The sequence below is a fragment of the Condylura cristata genome, unplaced genomic scaffold (genome assembly GCF_000260355.1).
Source record: "Condylura cristata isolate star-nosed mole 26May11 unplaced genomic scaffold, ConCri1.0 scaffold00010, whole genome shotgun sequence".
Lineage (NCBI taxonomy): Eukaryota > Metazoa > Chordata > Mammalia > Eulipotyphla > Talpidae > Condylura > Condylura cristata.
The window spans coordinates 18788914-18807660 of record NW_004567111.1 but is presented as its reverse complement, the minus strand read 5'-3'; the positions used below and the strand labels follow the sequence as shown (position 1 = coordinate 18807660).

General features: G+C 33.6%; 1 protein-coding gene across 5 annotated transcripts in view; it reads right to left on the bottom strand.

Annotated features, from left to right (window-relative positions):
- MYCBP2 (MYC binding protein 2, E3 ubiquitin protein ligase) overlaps nt 1-18747 on the bottom strand; it is a 190414-nt gene that overhangs the window by 12756 nt on the left and 158911 nt on the right. For 4 of the 5 annotated variants that reach the window (XM_012723218.1, XM_012723217.1, XM_012723219.1 and 1 more), the window contains 14 exons: nt 17694-17893; nt 16748-16897; nt 14495-14655; nt 13362-13518; nt 12988-13212; nt 11122-11187; nt 8656-8895; nt 8265-8363; nt 6546-6626; nt 5269-5535; nt 4498-4781; nt 3702-3798; nt 2354-2473; nt 811-912 (listed from right to left, as the gene is read on the bottom strand). In XM_012723218.1, the coding sequence (XP_012578672.1) occupies nt 811-912; nt 2354-2473; nt 3702-3798; nt 4498-4781; nt 5269-5535; nt 6546-6626; nt 8265-8363; nt 8656-8895; nt 11122-11187; nt 12988-13212; nt 13362-13518; nt 14495-14655; nt 16748-16897; nt 17694-17893 (2249 nt within the window). The remainder of the gene's footprint in view (nt 1-810; nt 913-2353; nt 2474-3701; nt 3799-4497; nt 4782-5268; nt 5536-6545; nt 6627-8264; nt 8364-8655; nt 8896-11121; nt 11188-12987; nt 13213-13361; nt 13519-14494; nt 14656-16747; nt 16898-17693; nt 17894-18747) is intronic. The other variant, XM_012723216.1, reaches the window with a different exon arrangement.

Here is an 18747-nt window from a genome sequence, read left to right as displayed (position 1 = left end):
CTATATTTAAGTATAAAAGCTAGATATAGAGTCAGGCTAAAGCCAAATATTGGTATGATGCAACATAATTCAGACGAAAAAGCTCTTATATTGAATTAAAATCCCATATATAAAATAAACTCAGGTACTATTGTACTTATTTTTCTACTAATTGTGTATTTTAATTTGCTAGGCTTAAAAAAATATGAATTAGGCCCTCCCTGGTGGCGCAGCGGGTTAAAGCACTGCACTGAGAAGCTAAAGCTACTTCCGCGTGAGTTTGATTCCCGCCTGCCCCAGAGGTGACCACATGGCATGGCAGACCTCTCCTGACCCGCCCACTCCTCCCCTCAGCAGTATACTTTGTAGATCTGCCTGTTCTGCTCCCCGCTCTGTCTCTGGTGAAGCCTCTCGCCGCCCCTAAGCCTCTGGCCTGTATCCCAGTTCTATATGTACAAATAAATAAATCTTTTAAAAAATATATGAATTACTAAGTTAATACTTAGTATAAAGAAAAATAATATACATAAAAAAAAAAACAGACAACCTTCCTGGGGTCCTCCCTGGTGGTGCAATGGGTTGAAGCATGGCATCATGAAGATATTGCAGCCACTGCAGTACGAGTTCCATCCCGGCCAGAGAACTGACCCACATGGCTCAGCAGACCTCTCCTGACCCGCCCACTGCTCCCCTCAGCAGTGTATTTCAGTCAATCTATCTGTTCTGCTCTTTACTCTGTCTCTAGTGAATACTCTTGTCCCGGCACCTCTAATCTGTACCCTAGTTCTGTATTTATAAATAAGTAAATCTTTTTAAAAAATCTTCTCTTACCATTTGTTTTTGCTGTCCATCCTTTCCCATCCACCTCCCTGAGGACAGACGATCTACATGGTCCTGGTCAAGAACGCACAGTGATGCTAGAGCAAGCCAGAGCTATTGAAAGGAAAGGCTGTTAATACTACTGAGTTTTAAGGAGTCTTATAAAATGCTGACTGCTGAACACATCAGAACAGCTTAATAAATGCTAGCTGAATTTGAAGCTAGACAGATACCTATGATACTCAAGTTTGTGTTTCAGACTTGTATGCTCGCTATTAAATACATGTACATAGTAGGCATTTGAGTAGGCACTGAATAAATGTTGCCGTGATGAATTATTGTTTTTTTAACTGACATATATATTATCCTTAGTGGTCTACATGAAACCAATAGATCAATAAATGAATTTACATATTTAATATAGTCAATTTTTCCAACCAGTATCATCTGCCAGAGTTACAAATTACAAAGAAGGTGACACCACAGTGGCTTTTTAATTTTGCATGGGCAGTTAAGATATTACATTTTTCTAGATAATAATATATCCTCAAAGTCTCGTAGGAGCCCTAATTATGGCCAAACACAAATTTGGTATACTTTGTTGGAAATATGTAAATGTCTAATAAACTTTAGAAAATTGCCTTCAAAAGTCACTTGAAAGTTTTTGACATTTAAAGGGTAAGTTTCGGCTTTATATAAATGATACATTTTTACATTAATGAGAAAAAAAGAAAATTACTTAATTGGCTCAACTCTAGTAAGTAAATTAAGTGTCACTGACATGAATAACAAGAATTTGGAAAAATGGGGAAGAAAAGTATGCAAGGAGAAGGAGGCATGCAGGAAGAAAAAATGCATGCCAGTGCTACCACACTGCTCTGCTTGAGGAGATCTCAACCTACGGGCCATGGAATTTGGTAAGTTACAAATTACTATACTTTTCTCATTTGAAGAATGCAATCCCCCGTTTTAAGAGATTCTTAAGCACTTCTTAATTTTTTTAAAGCAAACATACTCTTTGCTTTTAAAGTAAAGCTTCTAAATCCAAAAAGTAGGCTAGAGGTCTCTAGTTTAGGTCAGGTCAATGTGACCTATCGTGAGTGCCTTTGTAGGGTGTAGAAAGGATCCTGTGTAGGACCCTCAGTCTGGCACAGCATAACTGAACTAATACTAAATTACTGTGATAAGCCAAAATAAATACATCATTAGTAAGAAACTATACCGACACATAAAGTATTAATTGTTAAATGTCTTTATCAGTGGATCATTAGCTTCCTAAATAATTTAAAAATATGCGATAAAACACATAAAAGAGAACATGAATGGTCATCATTTTTAGTAATTCAAAATTACATTCTTCTAGATAATAACAGATACTTAAAACATTTCTGTTGGTTTAGCACAGAGTCCTTTATGCTTTTTCAATAAGTAAAATACTTGATTAAAATAAAAACAGTGGAGTAAGCTGCCTTATTGATCCAAGTTAGTTCAAAGCCACTACATGCAACAATACAGAACAAATATTAAAAAACAAAACAAAACAAGAAAACCTTACCCTAGTTGTTGCAATACATCTCACTGGAGATCTAAATTCTTCCTCCATCTTGGTCAAGGCAATGATGGTTTCTGCAATAGCATTTTTTGTCACTCGGGACCATGCTTCTGATAGATGACCCTATTGAACAGGACAGAATAACTTAATAAGAAAAAAGAAACAGAATCAGAATAGAAATTCTGTCCTCACAAATAACACCTCATGAAAACACAAAGATTTGTCTATAACAAGACCATGGGATTAAGAACAAGGATACAAACTCTTAAAATAAAAGTCCTTCATTACCCTGTGAAAAACTTAATTTCTAATCACTATTTTGATGATTCAAAAGAAAGGAAAGTAAAATTTTTGGTTCTAAATACTTTTCTGTAGACCTCAAGGGCAGTGTCTTTTATACAAAGGAAAAAAAAAATAACAAGTAGTACTGAGGGATCTGATTAAGAAATTTTTATTAAAAAGGCCTTTATTTTATATAAAATTTATACAGGTAAGTTAACTGCTTTATATAACTATTATTGGAACTCAATAACATAAATTGGTTCATATTAAACTATCATTATTTGCTAATTGGGTTTTTAATGAGTATTAACATTTGACCACTATACAAGTTAAATATTTCCTAACATCAGTTGTAAATGATTTTATCTAGTAATACCTTGAGAAGGCCTGAGAATTGAAAAATTCTCCATTTCTCCAATTGTGCAAATGACCATACTGTTGGAGAAAGTGGTATAACTTCTCACCTTCTATTTAAAGGGGGTAGTTTAAATTCCTCCTTCAAAACACCTTTTATCTACACTGCATGTCATTCCAGGAAGTATAATGGAACATGAGCAAACTAATAATATGGAGCAACTACAGAAAGCCAGGCGCTCCGAGAAGTAATCACCTTTCCTCTACACTCACAGATCTCTCCTCCAAGCCAACACATAAAGACACAGGCATAGGACACACTGATAATGAAGAGTAGAGGCATTATAAACTGTGAGAGCTGAAGAGAAAGAGAAGCTTCCACTTTGGGGTAGCCCCTTTGTTGTCCTCCTTTAGGCTTTTGGATTTGGGTTGCTTTTTAGGATACAGGACATATTTTATTTTGAAGTTTTAAAGTCTGAGCAGACTCATATAGCAATTTCCAAATAAATTAACTGAGAATCTTGAAATAAGCAGTTTACATGAAGACAGATTTATACCTGATTGAAAAGACAGAGCAACAGTTACTAAAGGCAACTACTAAGTACAGCCTTTAAAAAAGGCAAAATAGCATTAGTATACTTCTGTTAACTTGGTTCAATAAGCTGCTTTTTTGTTCATCACATTTTACCAACATAACAGTAGGATGGTAACTTACTGCTGCCATATCCTTAACAAGTTTAATGATAATCTCTGAAATCTGGGTAGGAGTTGAGCCTTTCATCCACCAATGGCTTTCACCTCGTCGAATATAACTACAAAGAAAAAAATAAAAAATTAGCATTTGCAAACCAATAAGTAATGGATATAAATGAACAATATAAGAACTGTTATTTCAGTATGTAGCATTTCAATTTTCAAATGAGTCAATTAATGCATTTTTAAGAAGTGAATTCATCAAGATATTGTTCATAATTTAGCTCTTCAACCCAGAGAGTAGTTATTCTGATAATTATTCCCTTTCAAATATTTGTCTACTTAGAATTTTTTGTACGTGTTTTTTTACAACAATGCTATTTAAAGCATATCCATGGACCAAAATTATGTGACCAATCCACATAAAGATAATGAAGAGGCTGCATCAGAGTATACCAACTGTGTCTACTATTTAAATTGGCTGACGCTTTTTCCCTAACAAGACTATCTATAGATGTAGGAAGCCATACACTGGTGTATCTTCTAGTGTTTGCCTAGTAAAGTTTAACGCGAAAATATACGTGAAACTTTAAATGAGCTCAAGTTTATTTCTGTATGTGATAGGGGAGGGGAGTCTATGATTTCCCCCCCTTCTACACGGGAAGTATTCCAATGTTATATTTTCAGTACACTTTCTTTGTTTACAATAATTGAAAATGACAGCATTCTCTTTTGAAGGTGGGCCAGTCTTTTATGGCTTTTGTTTCGTGATAAGGTAACGGTTTTGTTGTAGCACTAAAACAGATGCAATGACCAACCTGGAATTGAAAATCATTGGAAGGGTAACTGTTGTAACTCCTTTGCCCACAGTGGTGCCAGCTGTTCCTGTGATGGTAGTTCCTTTGGCTTTTAGCTGTACTGTGAGTGCTTTGGCAATGCATCCTAGAAACATGTCCAAGATACCTAGCTTATTCCAATCTCCTTTCTCTGTTGAGTGAATGATATCACTGATATCTGCTGGTGGGAGGGATTTTACTCCAATGATGCTAGCCAGACGATTAGGGGTCACTTCAGGTAAAACTCGTCTTAGTAAGGAGGTCACCTGGTAAAAATAACAGAATTTCATTTAACGATTAGTGTATTCATTTTCATTTTTAAAATAAGCTTAACAGTCACTCTATGACTTTGATAGCTTTGGGAGAGACAGAAATATGATTTAAACACTTTTAATTAAACGTTTATTATTTCTTACCATTTCAGGACAGCAAAAAAAAAGAAAACCACCTCTTTTATTTGGTCAGGTTTAAAGAAAATCAAATCACATGGCAATAAAACAATCAGTAGTCACAATACCTGTTACCAAATGCATATTAAGTTGGAACATGATTTTCTTCTTCCAAAGTCTTATTATTACAATGAGGGAAAAATTTTTAAAAAATGGAGTTAAAATACAATCCCCTCAAAACAAAGTATAATGAAGCAAACAAAAATGACCCATAAAATCCTAAAGAGATTCTCTTTGCTAGTATAATTTTTAACAGTGTTTCAAGTAACTGAATAAGCCAAAAGGTAAGCTTATGTTCAGTTACCTGTCTCTGGACTCTAGGAGAAGCTGTATGAAGCAGTGAAAAGAGATCCTGCAGTAGAGTGAGCTGCTGAGCCAAATACTGCCGGCCCACATTAGAGCCACTCAATGCTAAAACCATAGAAAGCAGCTCAAAGCAGTACGCATCAGAGGAAGCATCTTCATCGTTGGGCTGGGAGTTGGCATTTTCTTTACTTGAGATGGCATGTTCCCATTCTTCACGAACTCTAGTGGCTTCCATGCGAATAGCCTGGACAATGTGAGCACACACCTATTTAAAGGCAACATAAAAAATGTGGAAAAAGAATATTTGTAAGTCTGATTTATAAGGCACAGTAAAAATAAAGACAAGTATATTGAATGCTATTCAACTTACTACTCTTCCTCCCATTTAATTTTGCATCATGATATTCTCTTAATTCATCTTAAAAATATAGGAAAAGAGGGAACCATGAATAAAAATATAAATATCTGGATTAACTACTATATAGAAACTACAAACAACTTATCAATGCCTAGGTCTGTGCTTTAAGACATCAAACAAAAACAAATCACCTCATGTTATCACTTCTATGGCATATATCCCTCTGATTTTAATTTTTCTATTGACAATATGCTTTATAATTGGAGATATTCATAATTTAATTGGCAGTGTAATTTTTTTAGTAATCTATACAGTAAAAGCATATTCACAGGTGACATGCTAAGATTCAATGAAATGCTACTAAGAAGATAGACCATAAATAAGTTTATGCTATTTATTAAAAAGATGTCATGGTATTTATGGTTAAAATAAGTTAATTTAAAACCAGAATTTTATTTGACTCTGAATTGCTAATTTTTATGTCACCTAAGCAATTATCTGAATAATTCAGTGCCACTCTCCTATCTCTTTATAATTTAAAAATATTAACATCTGTTTAGTTAACACTGCAGTTGGTTGGAAAATAATCAATTAACAACCAAAAACACGTGGTAAAAGGAACACAGGCAATGGAAATGAAATCTTATATATCTGGGCATATGACACCAAAATGAAGCTGTCCAGTTGAAAATGAGAAATAATAAAGAGAGGCAAACCAAGAAAGCTAATATTCATACAAAAATCTTTAAAGTGAGGCAGGTATGCCAACATACTCCTTTCTCTGTAGAAAAAGGTAGACACATTCTATAGGACCTATAAAAAAGTCAGCATAAAAATGCCTTCATAAATTTTGGAAAACACTATTCCCTAAAGATAAACAAAACCTGATGAAGTCAATGGAATGGCTATTAACTAACCTGCTTTTGTAAGTTAGTCAGTTTACTCCTGCTGAATATGATTCCAACCATATGTTCTTTCAGGTCAGCATCTGATGTTGCCTTTACATAGACAAAGAAAAAAAAAAAACAAGAAGGATGCCTCCTTTGAATAAAATTTGTATAGTGGACATTTTAAAGTATCTTGAAACATAATTTTGCAGGTATTTTTATAAGAAAAAATTATTTAATGCGGTCTGTAGCACTAAGATGAAGGGTAGAGTTTGAAGAAATACTGTGAGATAAGGTGACTATATAAAAAGTTTCCAAATTCATGAAATTCAAGAAATACTATGTTTTCATGGATTTCTCTAACCTAGTGATTTTGGATTACTTTTAATAAATCTATTTTTATATTGTGAAGATTACTTAAAAGAGTTATATAAGAAAATGACATTTGATTAAAAGGAAAGCTCAGGATAATGAAGGATAATGAGGGTATTAAGTTATTCTACCCCCAGCAATAATGAAATGATATATTGTAAGAAAAAAATGAAGGCTAAAATTTTATAGTGCTTTATTGATAAGTACATGATACCTTTCTAGGTGATAGGTAGATGTATAAACATGTGTCCTCTCTTCTCTTGCTCGCTTAGATTTAACCTTTGTAACAACCCCACATTGTAAAATATGATGTTTGCCTATTTAATAGGGAAGGAAACTGCCGTAAAACTATTGTTTAAAAAAATGAGTCTTGGGTTCAATCTTCTTGATAAAGTCACAAAAGACTTAAAGACTTTATCTATATAACTATCACTATTTTAGTATCCATCAAAGAGGTGAAGTTTGCAACCAGATGCATTGGTTATCCATACAGGTAAATCAATAGGGTTGGAAATTTCCAAACTTCCTTTTCCTCTACTTGACAGAATAAGTAAATGAGAAAACAAACAAAAATCAAAAAAGTTCTTGAAGAGTAGAAGAACATTATCAATCAGCTTTGAACTACTAATAGTTGATATTTCCAAAACTCCTTGAAGAGCAACCGCAGAGTTCACATTCTTATTCAGTAGATAAAATTTCCCTATTATATAAAGTGTTTTAATTTAGACCAAATAAGTTAAGCATCTGTATTTCAGAAGCAATTTCAAGAACAGTATAAAGAACAGGTTATTCCAATGAAAGTTTAGTGAACACATGTATGTTTACACTATGATGGATACAAGATAAATCAGAAATGTACTTGGTTTTGAAGAGGCTATGATTCAGTAGAAGAGATAAGCATGTATGAAAGTAAGTGTAAGAGACAAACTAAGAAGAGCTACACAGAGTAATATGAAGTTTGGAAGACATTCCCCCAGCATTTTGTTTGGGAGAAGACATTAAAAGAGGTTAATGAAAAAGACCATATTTTTGAGCTGGACTGAAAAGGACAGATAAAATGAAGGAAGGAGAAGGTAACTGATGGTGAATGATGTAATAAAACAATAAATAAACTTTACAACTGCTAACATTTGAGCACAATAGCCCAAGGTATAAAACAAGATTTGTTGTTACTTACAATACTAGCCAGCTAAATATAAAAACATATAGTAATTTCTTTCTTCAAACTCCACCATCTCTATAGTTAAAGTAAAACTATTAATTATATATAAATTAATATCACATATACATTAAAAACAGCAGTACATGGGTTATTTCACTGAAATGAAAGGAAACCAAAAAAAGGAAATAAATATTTTTTAGAATACAAGTAAATACATTGTATACTTTTTCTTCTCCTTCAGGTGATGATAATAGTGCCTTTTCCTCTTGTTCTGGTGTAGGTTCTGCATCTCCAGAGATGAGCTTTCCAAACACCTGAAGAAGACAGACATGTGAGGAATTAATGGCAGAAATCTAGAAGACTAATTCTAAAAATTTTATACAGATATTGCGTTATTCCTGTTATACATCATTCCTCTTCAGAATTATTAATATAAAATGAAATACAAACTGGTTAGGTTATGACAAGAAAAAAACAGATCCAGCAAATTACAGCCAGCAATCTCTACAAGTTTTTCAAAGTATTCTGTTATCCATTTGATATTACTGAAACAATTTTTTTTTTTCAATTAATCCTGAGCTAAAAATGTGCCAGAAGGGAACTCACTTGAGATGTAATAAGTCTGAACACTCGCAGAGTCTCAGCTTCGCAGTTCCGTTGCTGGGCCATACTGGCTGAAATCTGACCAGCAATTTTTGTACTTTCGCCATCCTTCCAGCCTAGTACCTTTACTTGTCGCACTCTCAGAGTATTCTCTGGGCCTTTTAGTTCAATTTTAATGATGTGATTATCCCCTCCTGGAAGTTCACTTGTTACCCAACCAATGTGCCTAGAATCCAGATCAACCTAATAAAGCAGAAAGGAGAGAGAAACTTAATACAACTATATCACTCTTTTATCACTGTCCTAGATTTAGCACTACTAGCAAACTCAAAGAGCAACTGTACAGACAGTAAAGTTTACTAGATTATTCACACTGAAAATCATATTTAAACCTAGTGAGGGTAAGTCATATAATAGCTTCTATTCAGATGAAGGAGAAGTTAAAAGAAGTTGAAGGAGACTCCATTAAGTGATGAAGTTGAAAATCAAAATGCAGGCCTGATTTTGATATGATTTCCAGCACAGCCTATAAAAGTGAAGTCATTACAAATTAATATGACCGGTGCCTTCTCTGGTGGCATAGTGGGTTAAAGTGCAGCACTAAGAAACTGGCTGCAGCCTCTTCAGCTTGGGTTTGGTTCCCAGCTAGGGAGGTGACCCACATGGCTTGGCTGACTTCTGTCTTATGCGCTGCACCCATCAGCAGTGTATTTCAGTCAATCTGTCTGTTCTGCTCTCCATTCTGTCTCTGGTGAACCCTGTCACCCCTCCACCACCACCTCTGGCCTGTACCCCAGTCTGTATGTATAAATAAATAAGTGTATTTAAAACAAAAATGAATTTATATGACTTTACTTTACCCATACTAACCTATAGGGAAAAAATTCTCACAAGGTCAGAAATGCGGTTCTGTTCTGTGTTATCTTCAAAGTAAAGCACCATTTAAAGTATTTTTAAAAAATATTTATTTATACATATAAGAACTGGGGTATAGGTCAGAGGTGTGGGGTATGGGGAGGATGACAGGATTCACCAGAGACAGAAAGAAGTGCAGAATTGACAGATTGGCTGAAATACACAGCTGAGGTGAACAGTGGGCGGGACAGGAGAGGTCTACCATGCCATGTGGGTCACCTCCCTGACAAGGGATCGAACTCATGCTGCAGTGGCTACTGATAGCTTCATAGTGCTATGCTTTAAATCCTTGTGCTACCAGGGAGGCCCCAAGATAAGTATTTTTAATGTGGTTACTTAACATGTTTTATTTTGAAGAAAAAATGTAACATGCAACTGTATATTTTTATAGTGCTTATTTCACTGGGAATATAACTTTTTGAGGATTAAAATTTCAGTGTAGCATGAAATGGTTTTTGAAACTCTTTACTTGACAAAATGATATTTCATGTTCAAAAAATGATCTAAGATGTCTGCATTATTTATACAGACATTTAAATTGATATTAATTTTTTAAAAAAGAGTTAAGCATAAACAAATACATATATTTTTAAAAGATTTATTTATTCATGCATACAGAACTGGGGTACAGGCCAGAGGTGTAGGAGCGGCGAGAGGCTTCACTAGAGACAGAGTGGGGAGCAGAACAGGAGGGTCAGGAGAGGTCTGCCGCACCATGTGGTCACCTCCGGGGCAGGCGGGAATCGAACTCATGCAGAAGTGGCTTTAGCTTCTCAGTGCTGTGCTTTAACCCGCTGCACCACCAGGGAGGGCCACAAAAACATATTTTTAAAGCCTCAGTAGATTTTTTTTTTGAGGTAACATCCGTTTACAGTGTATGTGATTTAGAGCCACAGAATCATAGCTCCTCATATGGAAGCATAAACACATATTATCTCATGGCGAAGAATTATTTTCCCAAATTCTCAAACAATAAATTAAATTTATTAATTTAATCTATAATCTCAACACATTCTTTCAATATAACTTAGACAAGAAAAAACCCACACTGTTCAACTTTTATGGGCTAAATCAGCCACACAAGAACAGCTCTGATAAAGTTTCACTGAAGCGTGAGTTTACCAAGAACCTGGCATGTACCCTTGTAAAAATTAACTTGTTGACAGCTCATTTGTAAACTGATTTGCAACCTGGATATAGCTGCAGCATTACAAATGAAAGACTGTCAGGCTCAAGGATAATGACCTATATTTTAATGCAAGATGTAGGTAAACTGTGAATTAAGGTTTTAATTATGAACTGGTCTATGAATTTTTGTAGATGCATGATGAAAGGTGGACGACTGCAGGTACAGTAAAACTCTCACTATTGGAAAACATGTAGGGTAATAACAGGTAAGAAGTCTAGCACAAAATTAGCCTTCCGACATATGGACAACTTGTCAATTGGACATTTTTGTAAATAGAAAATTTTCTGTAATACTTTGGAAGCATATAAATTAGAATTTAGTGAAGACTAGGTACCGAGACATTTAATGAGAAAATTTTCAATTACCTGCTTTATTCTGCACAAATCTTCAACTGCTTTGCCAGTTAAGAATGTCATTGAGGTAACTTTGTTCTAAAACAGACAATTCAATATAGTTATACAGTTATTATACCATATTTCCACTCCAGAACTTAAAATAGTTTCTTTTGGTCTTCCTATATCACCTCAACTCTTCTGTCTTATCTTTTATGGTTCTTCCTAGGACCTCACTATAGCTGTCTAGTTTGTGGTTACAAACTCTAGTCTTATTCTCATAAACCCCATTTAATTTGCACACTAGCCTTTCTTGTGGAATCTCTTACAACCTGACATTTTCTCTTTTGCCCAATGGTTAGGTACTCAAATTCCATCTCGATCATGAAGTCTTTCAGCAACTCTGCTGAAAGCAGAGTTGAAACTGCTCTTGGCCCATTTTCATTACTATATTTTCACTGCTTTCAGAAGTAAAAGAAGCTTAACCAGCAAACATGTGTCACAATGTATCCAGACTGCTTTATAGACTTGAAAAGATATGTAAGAATGAATGATTCTATGCCCTCAAGATATTTGTCAAATTAGGGCAGGAACATTAATATAAAAAATATATACCAAACAGTAGAAGCATAATACTTTAAATTTCTAAAAATAATTATGTTGCTACTAAGAATTATGTTGTTACCAGAGGCCCTAAGGCTGAGTTTTAGGTTAAGCACTTGGAGAACAGAAAGGCATATTCATTTTGTGCTGCATACTTTTGAGTGCTAAAAGCTGATGCTATTCAAAACAACAAATGCTGTATATAGGGTACTATGGGGCAGGCCAGGGGGTGGGCTGTGAATTCTATAACTGAAAAATATTTTGACTTATTGTACCTCACTTTCCAGTAAGGTAAAGTAGTGTGCCAATGGAAACTTTTGGGTCTGAAGAGAAACTAAGTTCATATTTACTAAGCCCCTTTTCTTATTTAACACCAGGGAAGAGCTGAATCTACACTAATGGAAAGGAGGTGTGACATCTATCTGTGGTAAGTCTAGTGAGACTGCAAAGTGGCCCTGGTTCATATCAGATGCACGTTATCTGGGATCCAACGCCACCACTCTGGCCTTTCTGGGAGAAGAGCTACATGGATGGGACAGGAGAGAAGCGGCGCATAGTAGCTCAAGTTGCTCCATTAACTGTTTCTCCTAACAAGACATCATTCTGAGCGTAAACATTCCAAATAGCCTTTTCAGGAATGAAGGTATAAGTATAAGGATTTGGCAGTTGGTGCTATTTTCTTCTTAGTTTTTGATGTTTAAATAAATTAGCTTCTTTTCCTATTGTTCAACGTCTTTTAGAAAAGAGTACTTTATTAAACTGAAATGTGAGGTAGGGGCTAGGGAGAATATAAATGTTATTTAGGTTAATCTAGGAACTTCTCCCACCAAGCCATGGATAGGTGAGGATTACAACTTAAAGTCAATTATAATATAGGTCAAAGTGAGTTAAATGTCATCAGAGTGAAAAAGAATCCAGTGAAGGGAAAAAAGTAATTTTTACTGAAGATGTATAAGGTCAGGATTATCTCTGCTGGGCTCTTAGAATCTGATAGGCAGAGTTTAAGAAGACTTCCAGGCCAAAAGAATAACCCGAATAAGGACATGGAGGTAGAAAATGACAGAGAAGATATTTATTTTGCTTAGATAGATATGATAAATTTGTAAATAGACCTCTATTTATAACTGGCATTTATAGTGCTCCCAGTCATATTAACTAATTTTTAGATTTAAGATTTGGGCACGTAAAATAGTGGTGTCTGTCTGGCTGGGAAGTCTTGATGAAAATCTGTTTTGCTAAACTCATATATAAATATACATATCTGAAAAGAATAGTAAATTAAATTTCTTTTCTTACCCCAAGATCTCGGGAATTGTCTACGTGAACAGATACATAGCGGGCATTGATTCCTTTTACACAATTAATGGTGATATTCTTAGTTTTGTTTTTATCCTCATCTCCTGATTCCCAAAAGGTTTCTGTAGAACCATCCGTCAAACTGCCAATCATGGCAGGTCGGCTTGAAGTTTTTATGTCAACAATGCTGGTTAGGTCCTTTAAACACATTACTATGCACAATTCCTACCAAAAAAAAAGTATGAATAATTATAATATTCAAATGTAAAACTTCAATTATAATAATAAAAGATAAAAGAATTACATCATTTATGAGTAACTTCCTGTTCTCCTTCAATAAATTGTTGAATAGTAATAATCGTTAAATGACCAACCTGATTCATAGCTTCAAAGCCAGACTGTATACTGATGCTAAAGCTCTCCTCACTATCTCCATCATCTGATTTTGACAAAATATTGTTAATGTGATGAAATACGTTGCTCTGATGGAGAAATTGGTGATCAGATTGCTTAAATTTTAGACTCCAGCATCTAAAAAGGCATAAGGAATGTATCAAATTATTTTTTAACAGGATTTTCTCAGGAATTCCTAGAAAAGCACTCTACAGTTAATAATTCAAGAACTCTTAAATATTTAATATTTAAAGAACTCTTAAAGAAAAAAATAGAAACAAAATTATTGTCCTTAAGTTTTTTTTTAAGAAATAATTTCTTTGGATAAGTTTCAAGGAACGGTTTTAAATAGAGAAAAACTGGATACACTAAAATTAAGGCTACAGAAACATAAGAAGAAATAAATCATTTTTGTAGACCTATTATCCCAACTCTAAAAGTCTTTCAAATGTGTTAGTCTTATAATTCCATAGTAATTCCTCAGAATAGAACATATCTTGTTACTTCAAAAATCTTGTGAGGAAGAAATAAAATCTCCTTTCTGTTGGCATTATTAGTAGGGAGATGGACAGTTATAACTGTTCTATCAGTCTATTTCTTATAAAAGTCAAAGGGGGGTTCACTTATGTTTGTAGTCTCATATGTGGATCTGTATTAACAATGTAAAAGCAACTATAAAATCTCAACAGGTTTGGAATTAAAAGTGATGCTCCTCAAGATCATTTGAGATAATTTGCACAGTTTATCTTAAGATTCCTTTGAATTCAGTACCTTACTTTAATTTTTGGTTTTGAAATTTCATTTTCCCTCTCTTTACTTGGAAACCTTTAAGATTTCCTGGGAAGCACTGAAACAAATGATTTGAAGTACAGAAGCAGGAATTGAGGAAGACTGTAAGAAACTGATAATTTGAAGCATTATTTTCCCACATTTTTAGAGGGGCACAATTTGAGCTAAGAAGGAAAATTTTAAGTTATGATAGTAATGAGGGAGGCACCATTCACTTAATGTAAAGATTCTTTTGTATTTTACTAAAGAGGTCTCTGATCATTTTGTGCTTGCATACTCTATAATCTCTTCTCCAAGTATTGAGGCTATTTAGATATAAAATTACCGTAGGGCCATTTGCTGTAATGAACTGCCACTGGGGAGAGACATCATAAGATCGGAGATTGTTTGAAGTAGGCGGTGAAATGTATGTGGTAAGGGATGAGCAGCTTCACCTGCAATCACTATATCTGAGAGTGGATGTTCACATACTCTTGTATCTTTCTCCTAAGACAGAAATTGAAACCAAATTGATCATTTTGGGTGCTAGAGAGAATTTTCTTTACAAAAAAAATATTAAGTAGATTGAAAAGAATTAAGTATACTTTAAAGATAAACACATAACAAAAATGTAAATAAACTGTACCATACCCAAACCTTATATTAACTTTAATTCTATTATTTTAAAGTGAAAGTGATGAGGTTCCTCATCAATAAAATCACCAAACAGATACATACCATATTTATCAATTTTAGAATACTCAAGTCTATTAGTAGGGTGAGTCTTTAGTGTGTGCAGAAAAGAGCCCTTCCTCATAAGTAGTCTTACTGCAACCTGGCAACCAGGAGCCATTTATAGGTTTGCAATGATCTCATTCTGTAATTGTGAATTTTTCCCTTATATTTCAATTTCTGTTAATCTGTACTTGGTAATTTTAGGGCTATATTAGTAGGCACATATATAGGTACAGAATTAACCTGTTATATTTGTAAAGAGCTTCCTTTTTCCAATTAATAATTTTGTCTTTAAGTCTATTTTTTCTGGTGTTAATAGTTGTACCCTCGTAATTCTGGTATTTATCCAGCGTATTTTTCTACTCTTCTGGTTCTAATCTTCTTGTATCCTTATGTTTTAGATCTGAAGTTTATTAAAGTACATAGCTTTTTTTTTTCTATTTTAAGTTTGTCTTTTAAAAAGTGGGTTCAATTCTGTGCTTTTTGAACTCTACTTATTTTTAAGTTGTTATTTTACACACACATAAGTTTCTAAAGCTAATCAAAATCTTTACCTCCTGAAAAACATAAATCACTTATATCCTGATGTGTGTAGTACTGCTGTGTATATTTCAGTAATAAGTTTTCAAAACCACCCCCACAATATCTTATCACTTTTAAACAGTGTTTAAGATGTACTACATATTTACACTTGTTTGTACTACATATTTACACTTGTTTTTCTCTCCACTGTTTTATGTTATCTTCCATCTGAGGTCACATGTTACACCTGAAGTATATTAGAATTTTCCTTTGGTGATAGCTATCTATGGCAATTCCTCTTCTCTTATTTTCCTGAAAATATCTTTATTTTGTCCTTGTTCTTCAAAGATTCAATGGAATGACAGTAACTTTCTGAATACATCAAAAATGTCATTTGACTGCCGTTTGAAAAAAGGTGCACTATCTTTAACTTGCAGTGTTGTTACTAAACTTTCAGCTATGGTTATTGTTCCTCCTACTTTAAATACACTGTTCTTTTGTGTGGCTGCTTTAGACCTTCTGCTTTTGGCACTCAGGTAATTCACTCTGACATCAATACTATGATTTCTTTTTCTTTATTCTAGCTGGAGTTTACTGGTACTTGACTTAATGGCCCGTTATCAGTAATCCATTCTGGACATTACAACTGTTGGCCCTCTTCCATTTTGTCTATCTCTTCTTTCTCGAACTCTAATTAATGTTAAACCTTCTCATTCTTAAACATTTCTTTGCAACTTTTTTTTTTTTTCCTTCTCAGTGTTGAATTCTGGATAATATCTTTAGGCTCTTTTATAGCTTAAAACTATCTTCATTAATATGCAGTAAAATCTGACTTTTTTAAAATAAGCATTAATTATTATACAAAACAACATTTTTATGTTTTATTAAGTTCTTTTCAAATATATGATCCTTAAATTTCCTTCTTTAGTGATTATATTTTAAAGTTTCCTTTTTATTTCTTTACACATATGAAACATAATTATTCTATAATAACATAATTATAACCACTGACATAGTTGAGGGACTATTTATAGCAATGTTACATCAACAGACTGATTTGCTATGTAATAATGTTGGCCTATTAACCTATTTTATACGCCATAGCACTTAATCCACTTCCAGTGGATTAAGTCATGACAATGATGTTTATAGGAAATCAGAATTGACTGATAACAGCTTTGTTAACTAGAAAAAGTTTACCAGTAATGCAGTAAGTATGCTGCTTATGCATTACCTTTAGGTTAAATAATCTGTGGGTGACCTGAAGCAAATTACTGTACTATCTGAGAGGGCTTCACTCTTCTAAAAAGTATGGACAAGTACAGAATAAATTCTCACTCACTTGTTCTGCATTTTCTTTGTTTGTTTTATTTTCCTCATCCTCTTCTTCTTCTGGTTCCACTGGAGCAGGAGTCAATGATGCCACAAAATGCCACAGAATATCATGGAGAGAAGTTGTTTGGATGACATTACATAGAAGCCAATTGAAAGCCTGAATAAACAACAGTTAAATGAGTTGAAGATAAAAGTACATGAAGAAAAAAATTACAGGACTTTTCTTATTCAGAAACATCAGAATCAGTAAGCACCATGTGTGTCAAAGAAAGATACTAGGAAATCTGACCATTGTTACACTGAAAATTCATTTACCTAGAAATAGTAATTTTGGTTCTCATTAAAAAGACAAAATAATAGGAAATACAATATATATGAAACACAGTCTCAAGATACTTTTCAAACCACCTTCTACTTCAAAAATTTACCCTAATATTAACTCACACAAGCACATTTTTCCTCTCAATTCTACGTAGCATCAACACCGAATGTTCAAGTTTTACATAGGCCACCACTTAAATGAATACATTCATATTGTTCCCATCAATTTAGAGGCTTTCTGATATCATAATAAAGAAGAATTGACTGTGTGTAAGTTTATAATAGACAGCAATACTATCATTTTTAGAGAATAGAGAATCAGATGAATTATTATTAAATTCACTTTTCTTTGCATAATTCTTCTAACTGAAATGATACTATCAATACCAAAAACTTTGAAAAAAGACAGGATTCAAATAATAAAGCAAGGCAGAAATAAATTTCTTTAGAAGGCTTAAATATGAACTCTAAATCTTTACAGTCATAAATTTGAAAGCTTAATTGTGACATCAGCATAGTATTTTCCTCTGGGGAATGTCTTAAAATTTGTAGCCATTTGTGTTTGGCAGAAAAGTGACATCATTAAATAGAATCATTATAATAAATCAAAAATCCCATCAAAGTAGTCATACCTCCATAGCAAAAACTCGACAAGCAGACTTCCTTAAGGCCTGTTTCATTGCTATTTCAAGACCTTCTAAGTCATGGTGCTGTATAACAAAAGCTAAAACTGGCCACTGGAAATTTCGTTCCCCTTTGGAAAGGGAGCTGTGAGCTGAGATTAGCCGTGAAAGCTCAGGAGATGGATGCCTCAAGAGAGAAGAACCAACTTCTATTAAAAAAGAAGAAAAAAAGTATTAATTTTCACAGAAATTTACAGTTAAGATATTAAAAATAACAGTCTAGCTTATTTATCTAGTGCCCCCTTTTTACATGACAGTGACTTCAATCACAGTGACTTCATTTTTTACTGAGGTTCAAAAAGATTAAATGTTTTAGTTTCCTCAAGTCATACTGCTATCAAGTTGGAAAGATGGGTTTTGAATCCAAGGTTGAATTTCATGCTTTTTAAAACAGCGTAGAAGTTAAGTGATATTACTTTATCCCTTAATGGAATCTATATGTCATCCCATCATTTTCTAAAGGCCTGTTTTATGACAAAGATGTCTCAGCAAGAGCTAAAAAGTATTTGTTATATGAAGTATAAATGATACTGCTCAATGATATTGTTCTTGAAGAGCTTCAGTAATATGATATATAATTATCTGCCTGTAAGATCAGAAAAATGATTTTCATAAGTAGTCTATCTGATACATTACCACTATACTATCTTTTTCTCATGAGTTTCTGTATTCTTTAGGTAGAATCAATCAGTCCCAATTTAGAGCAACTGATAACAATTGATCTAGATTATCTAACTTTTTTTTTATTGCTAAGGGAACAGAACTTAAATACTTTTAAAAAGAAAATGAGTAAATTATGTGAGGCAGAGGATGTGTTTATTAACAATGGGGGTAGCCTTTCAAAGTGTACATAAATCAACACATACACTTTAGATAGTGTGTAATTTTGTCAACTATATCTCAAAAACATAGAAAGAAAGAAAGAAAGAAAGAAAGAAAGAAAGAAAGAAAGAAAGAAAGAAAGAAAGAAAGAAAGAAAGAAAGAAAGAAAGAAAGAAAGAAA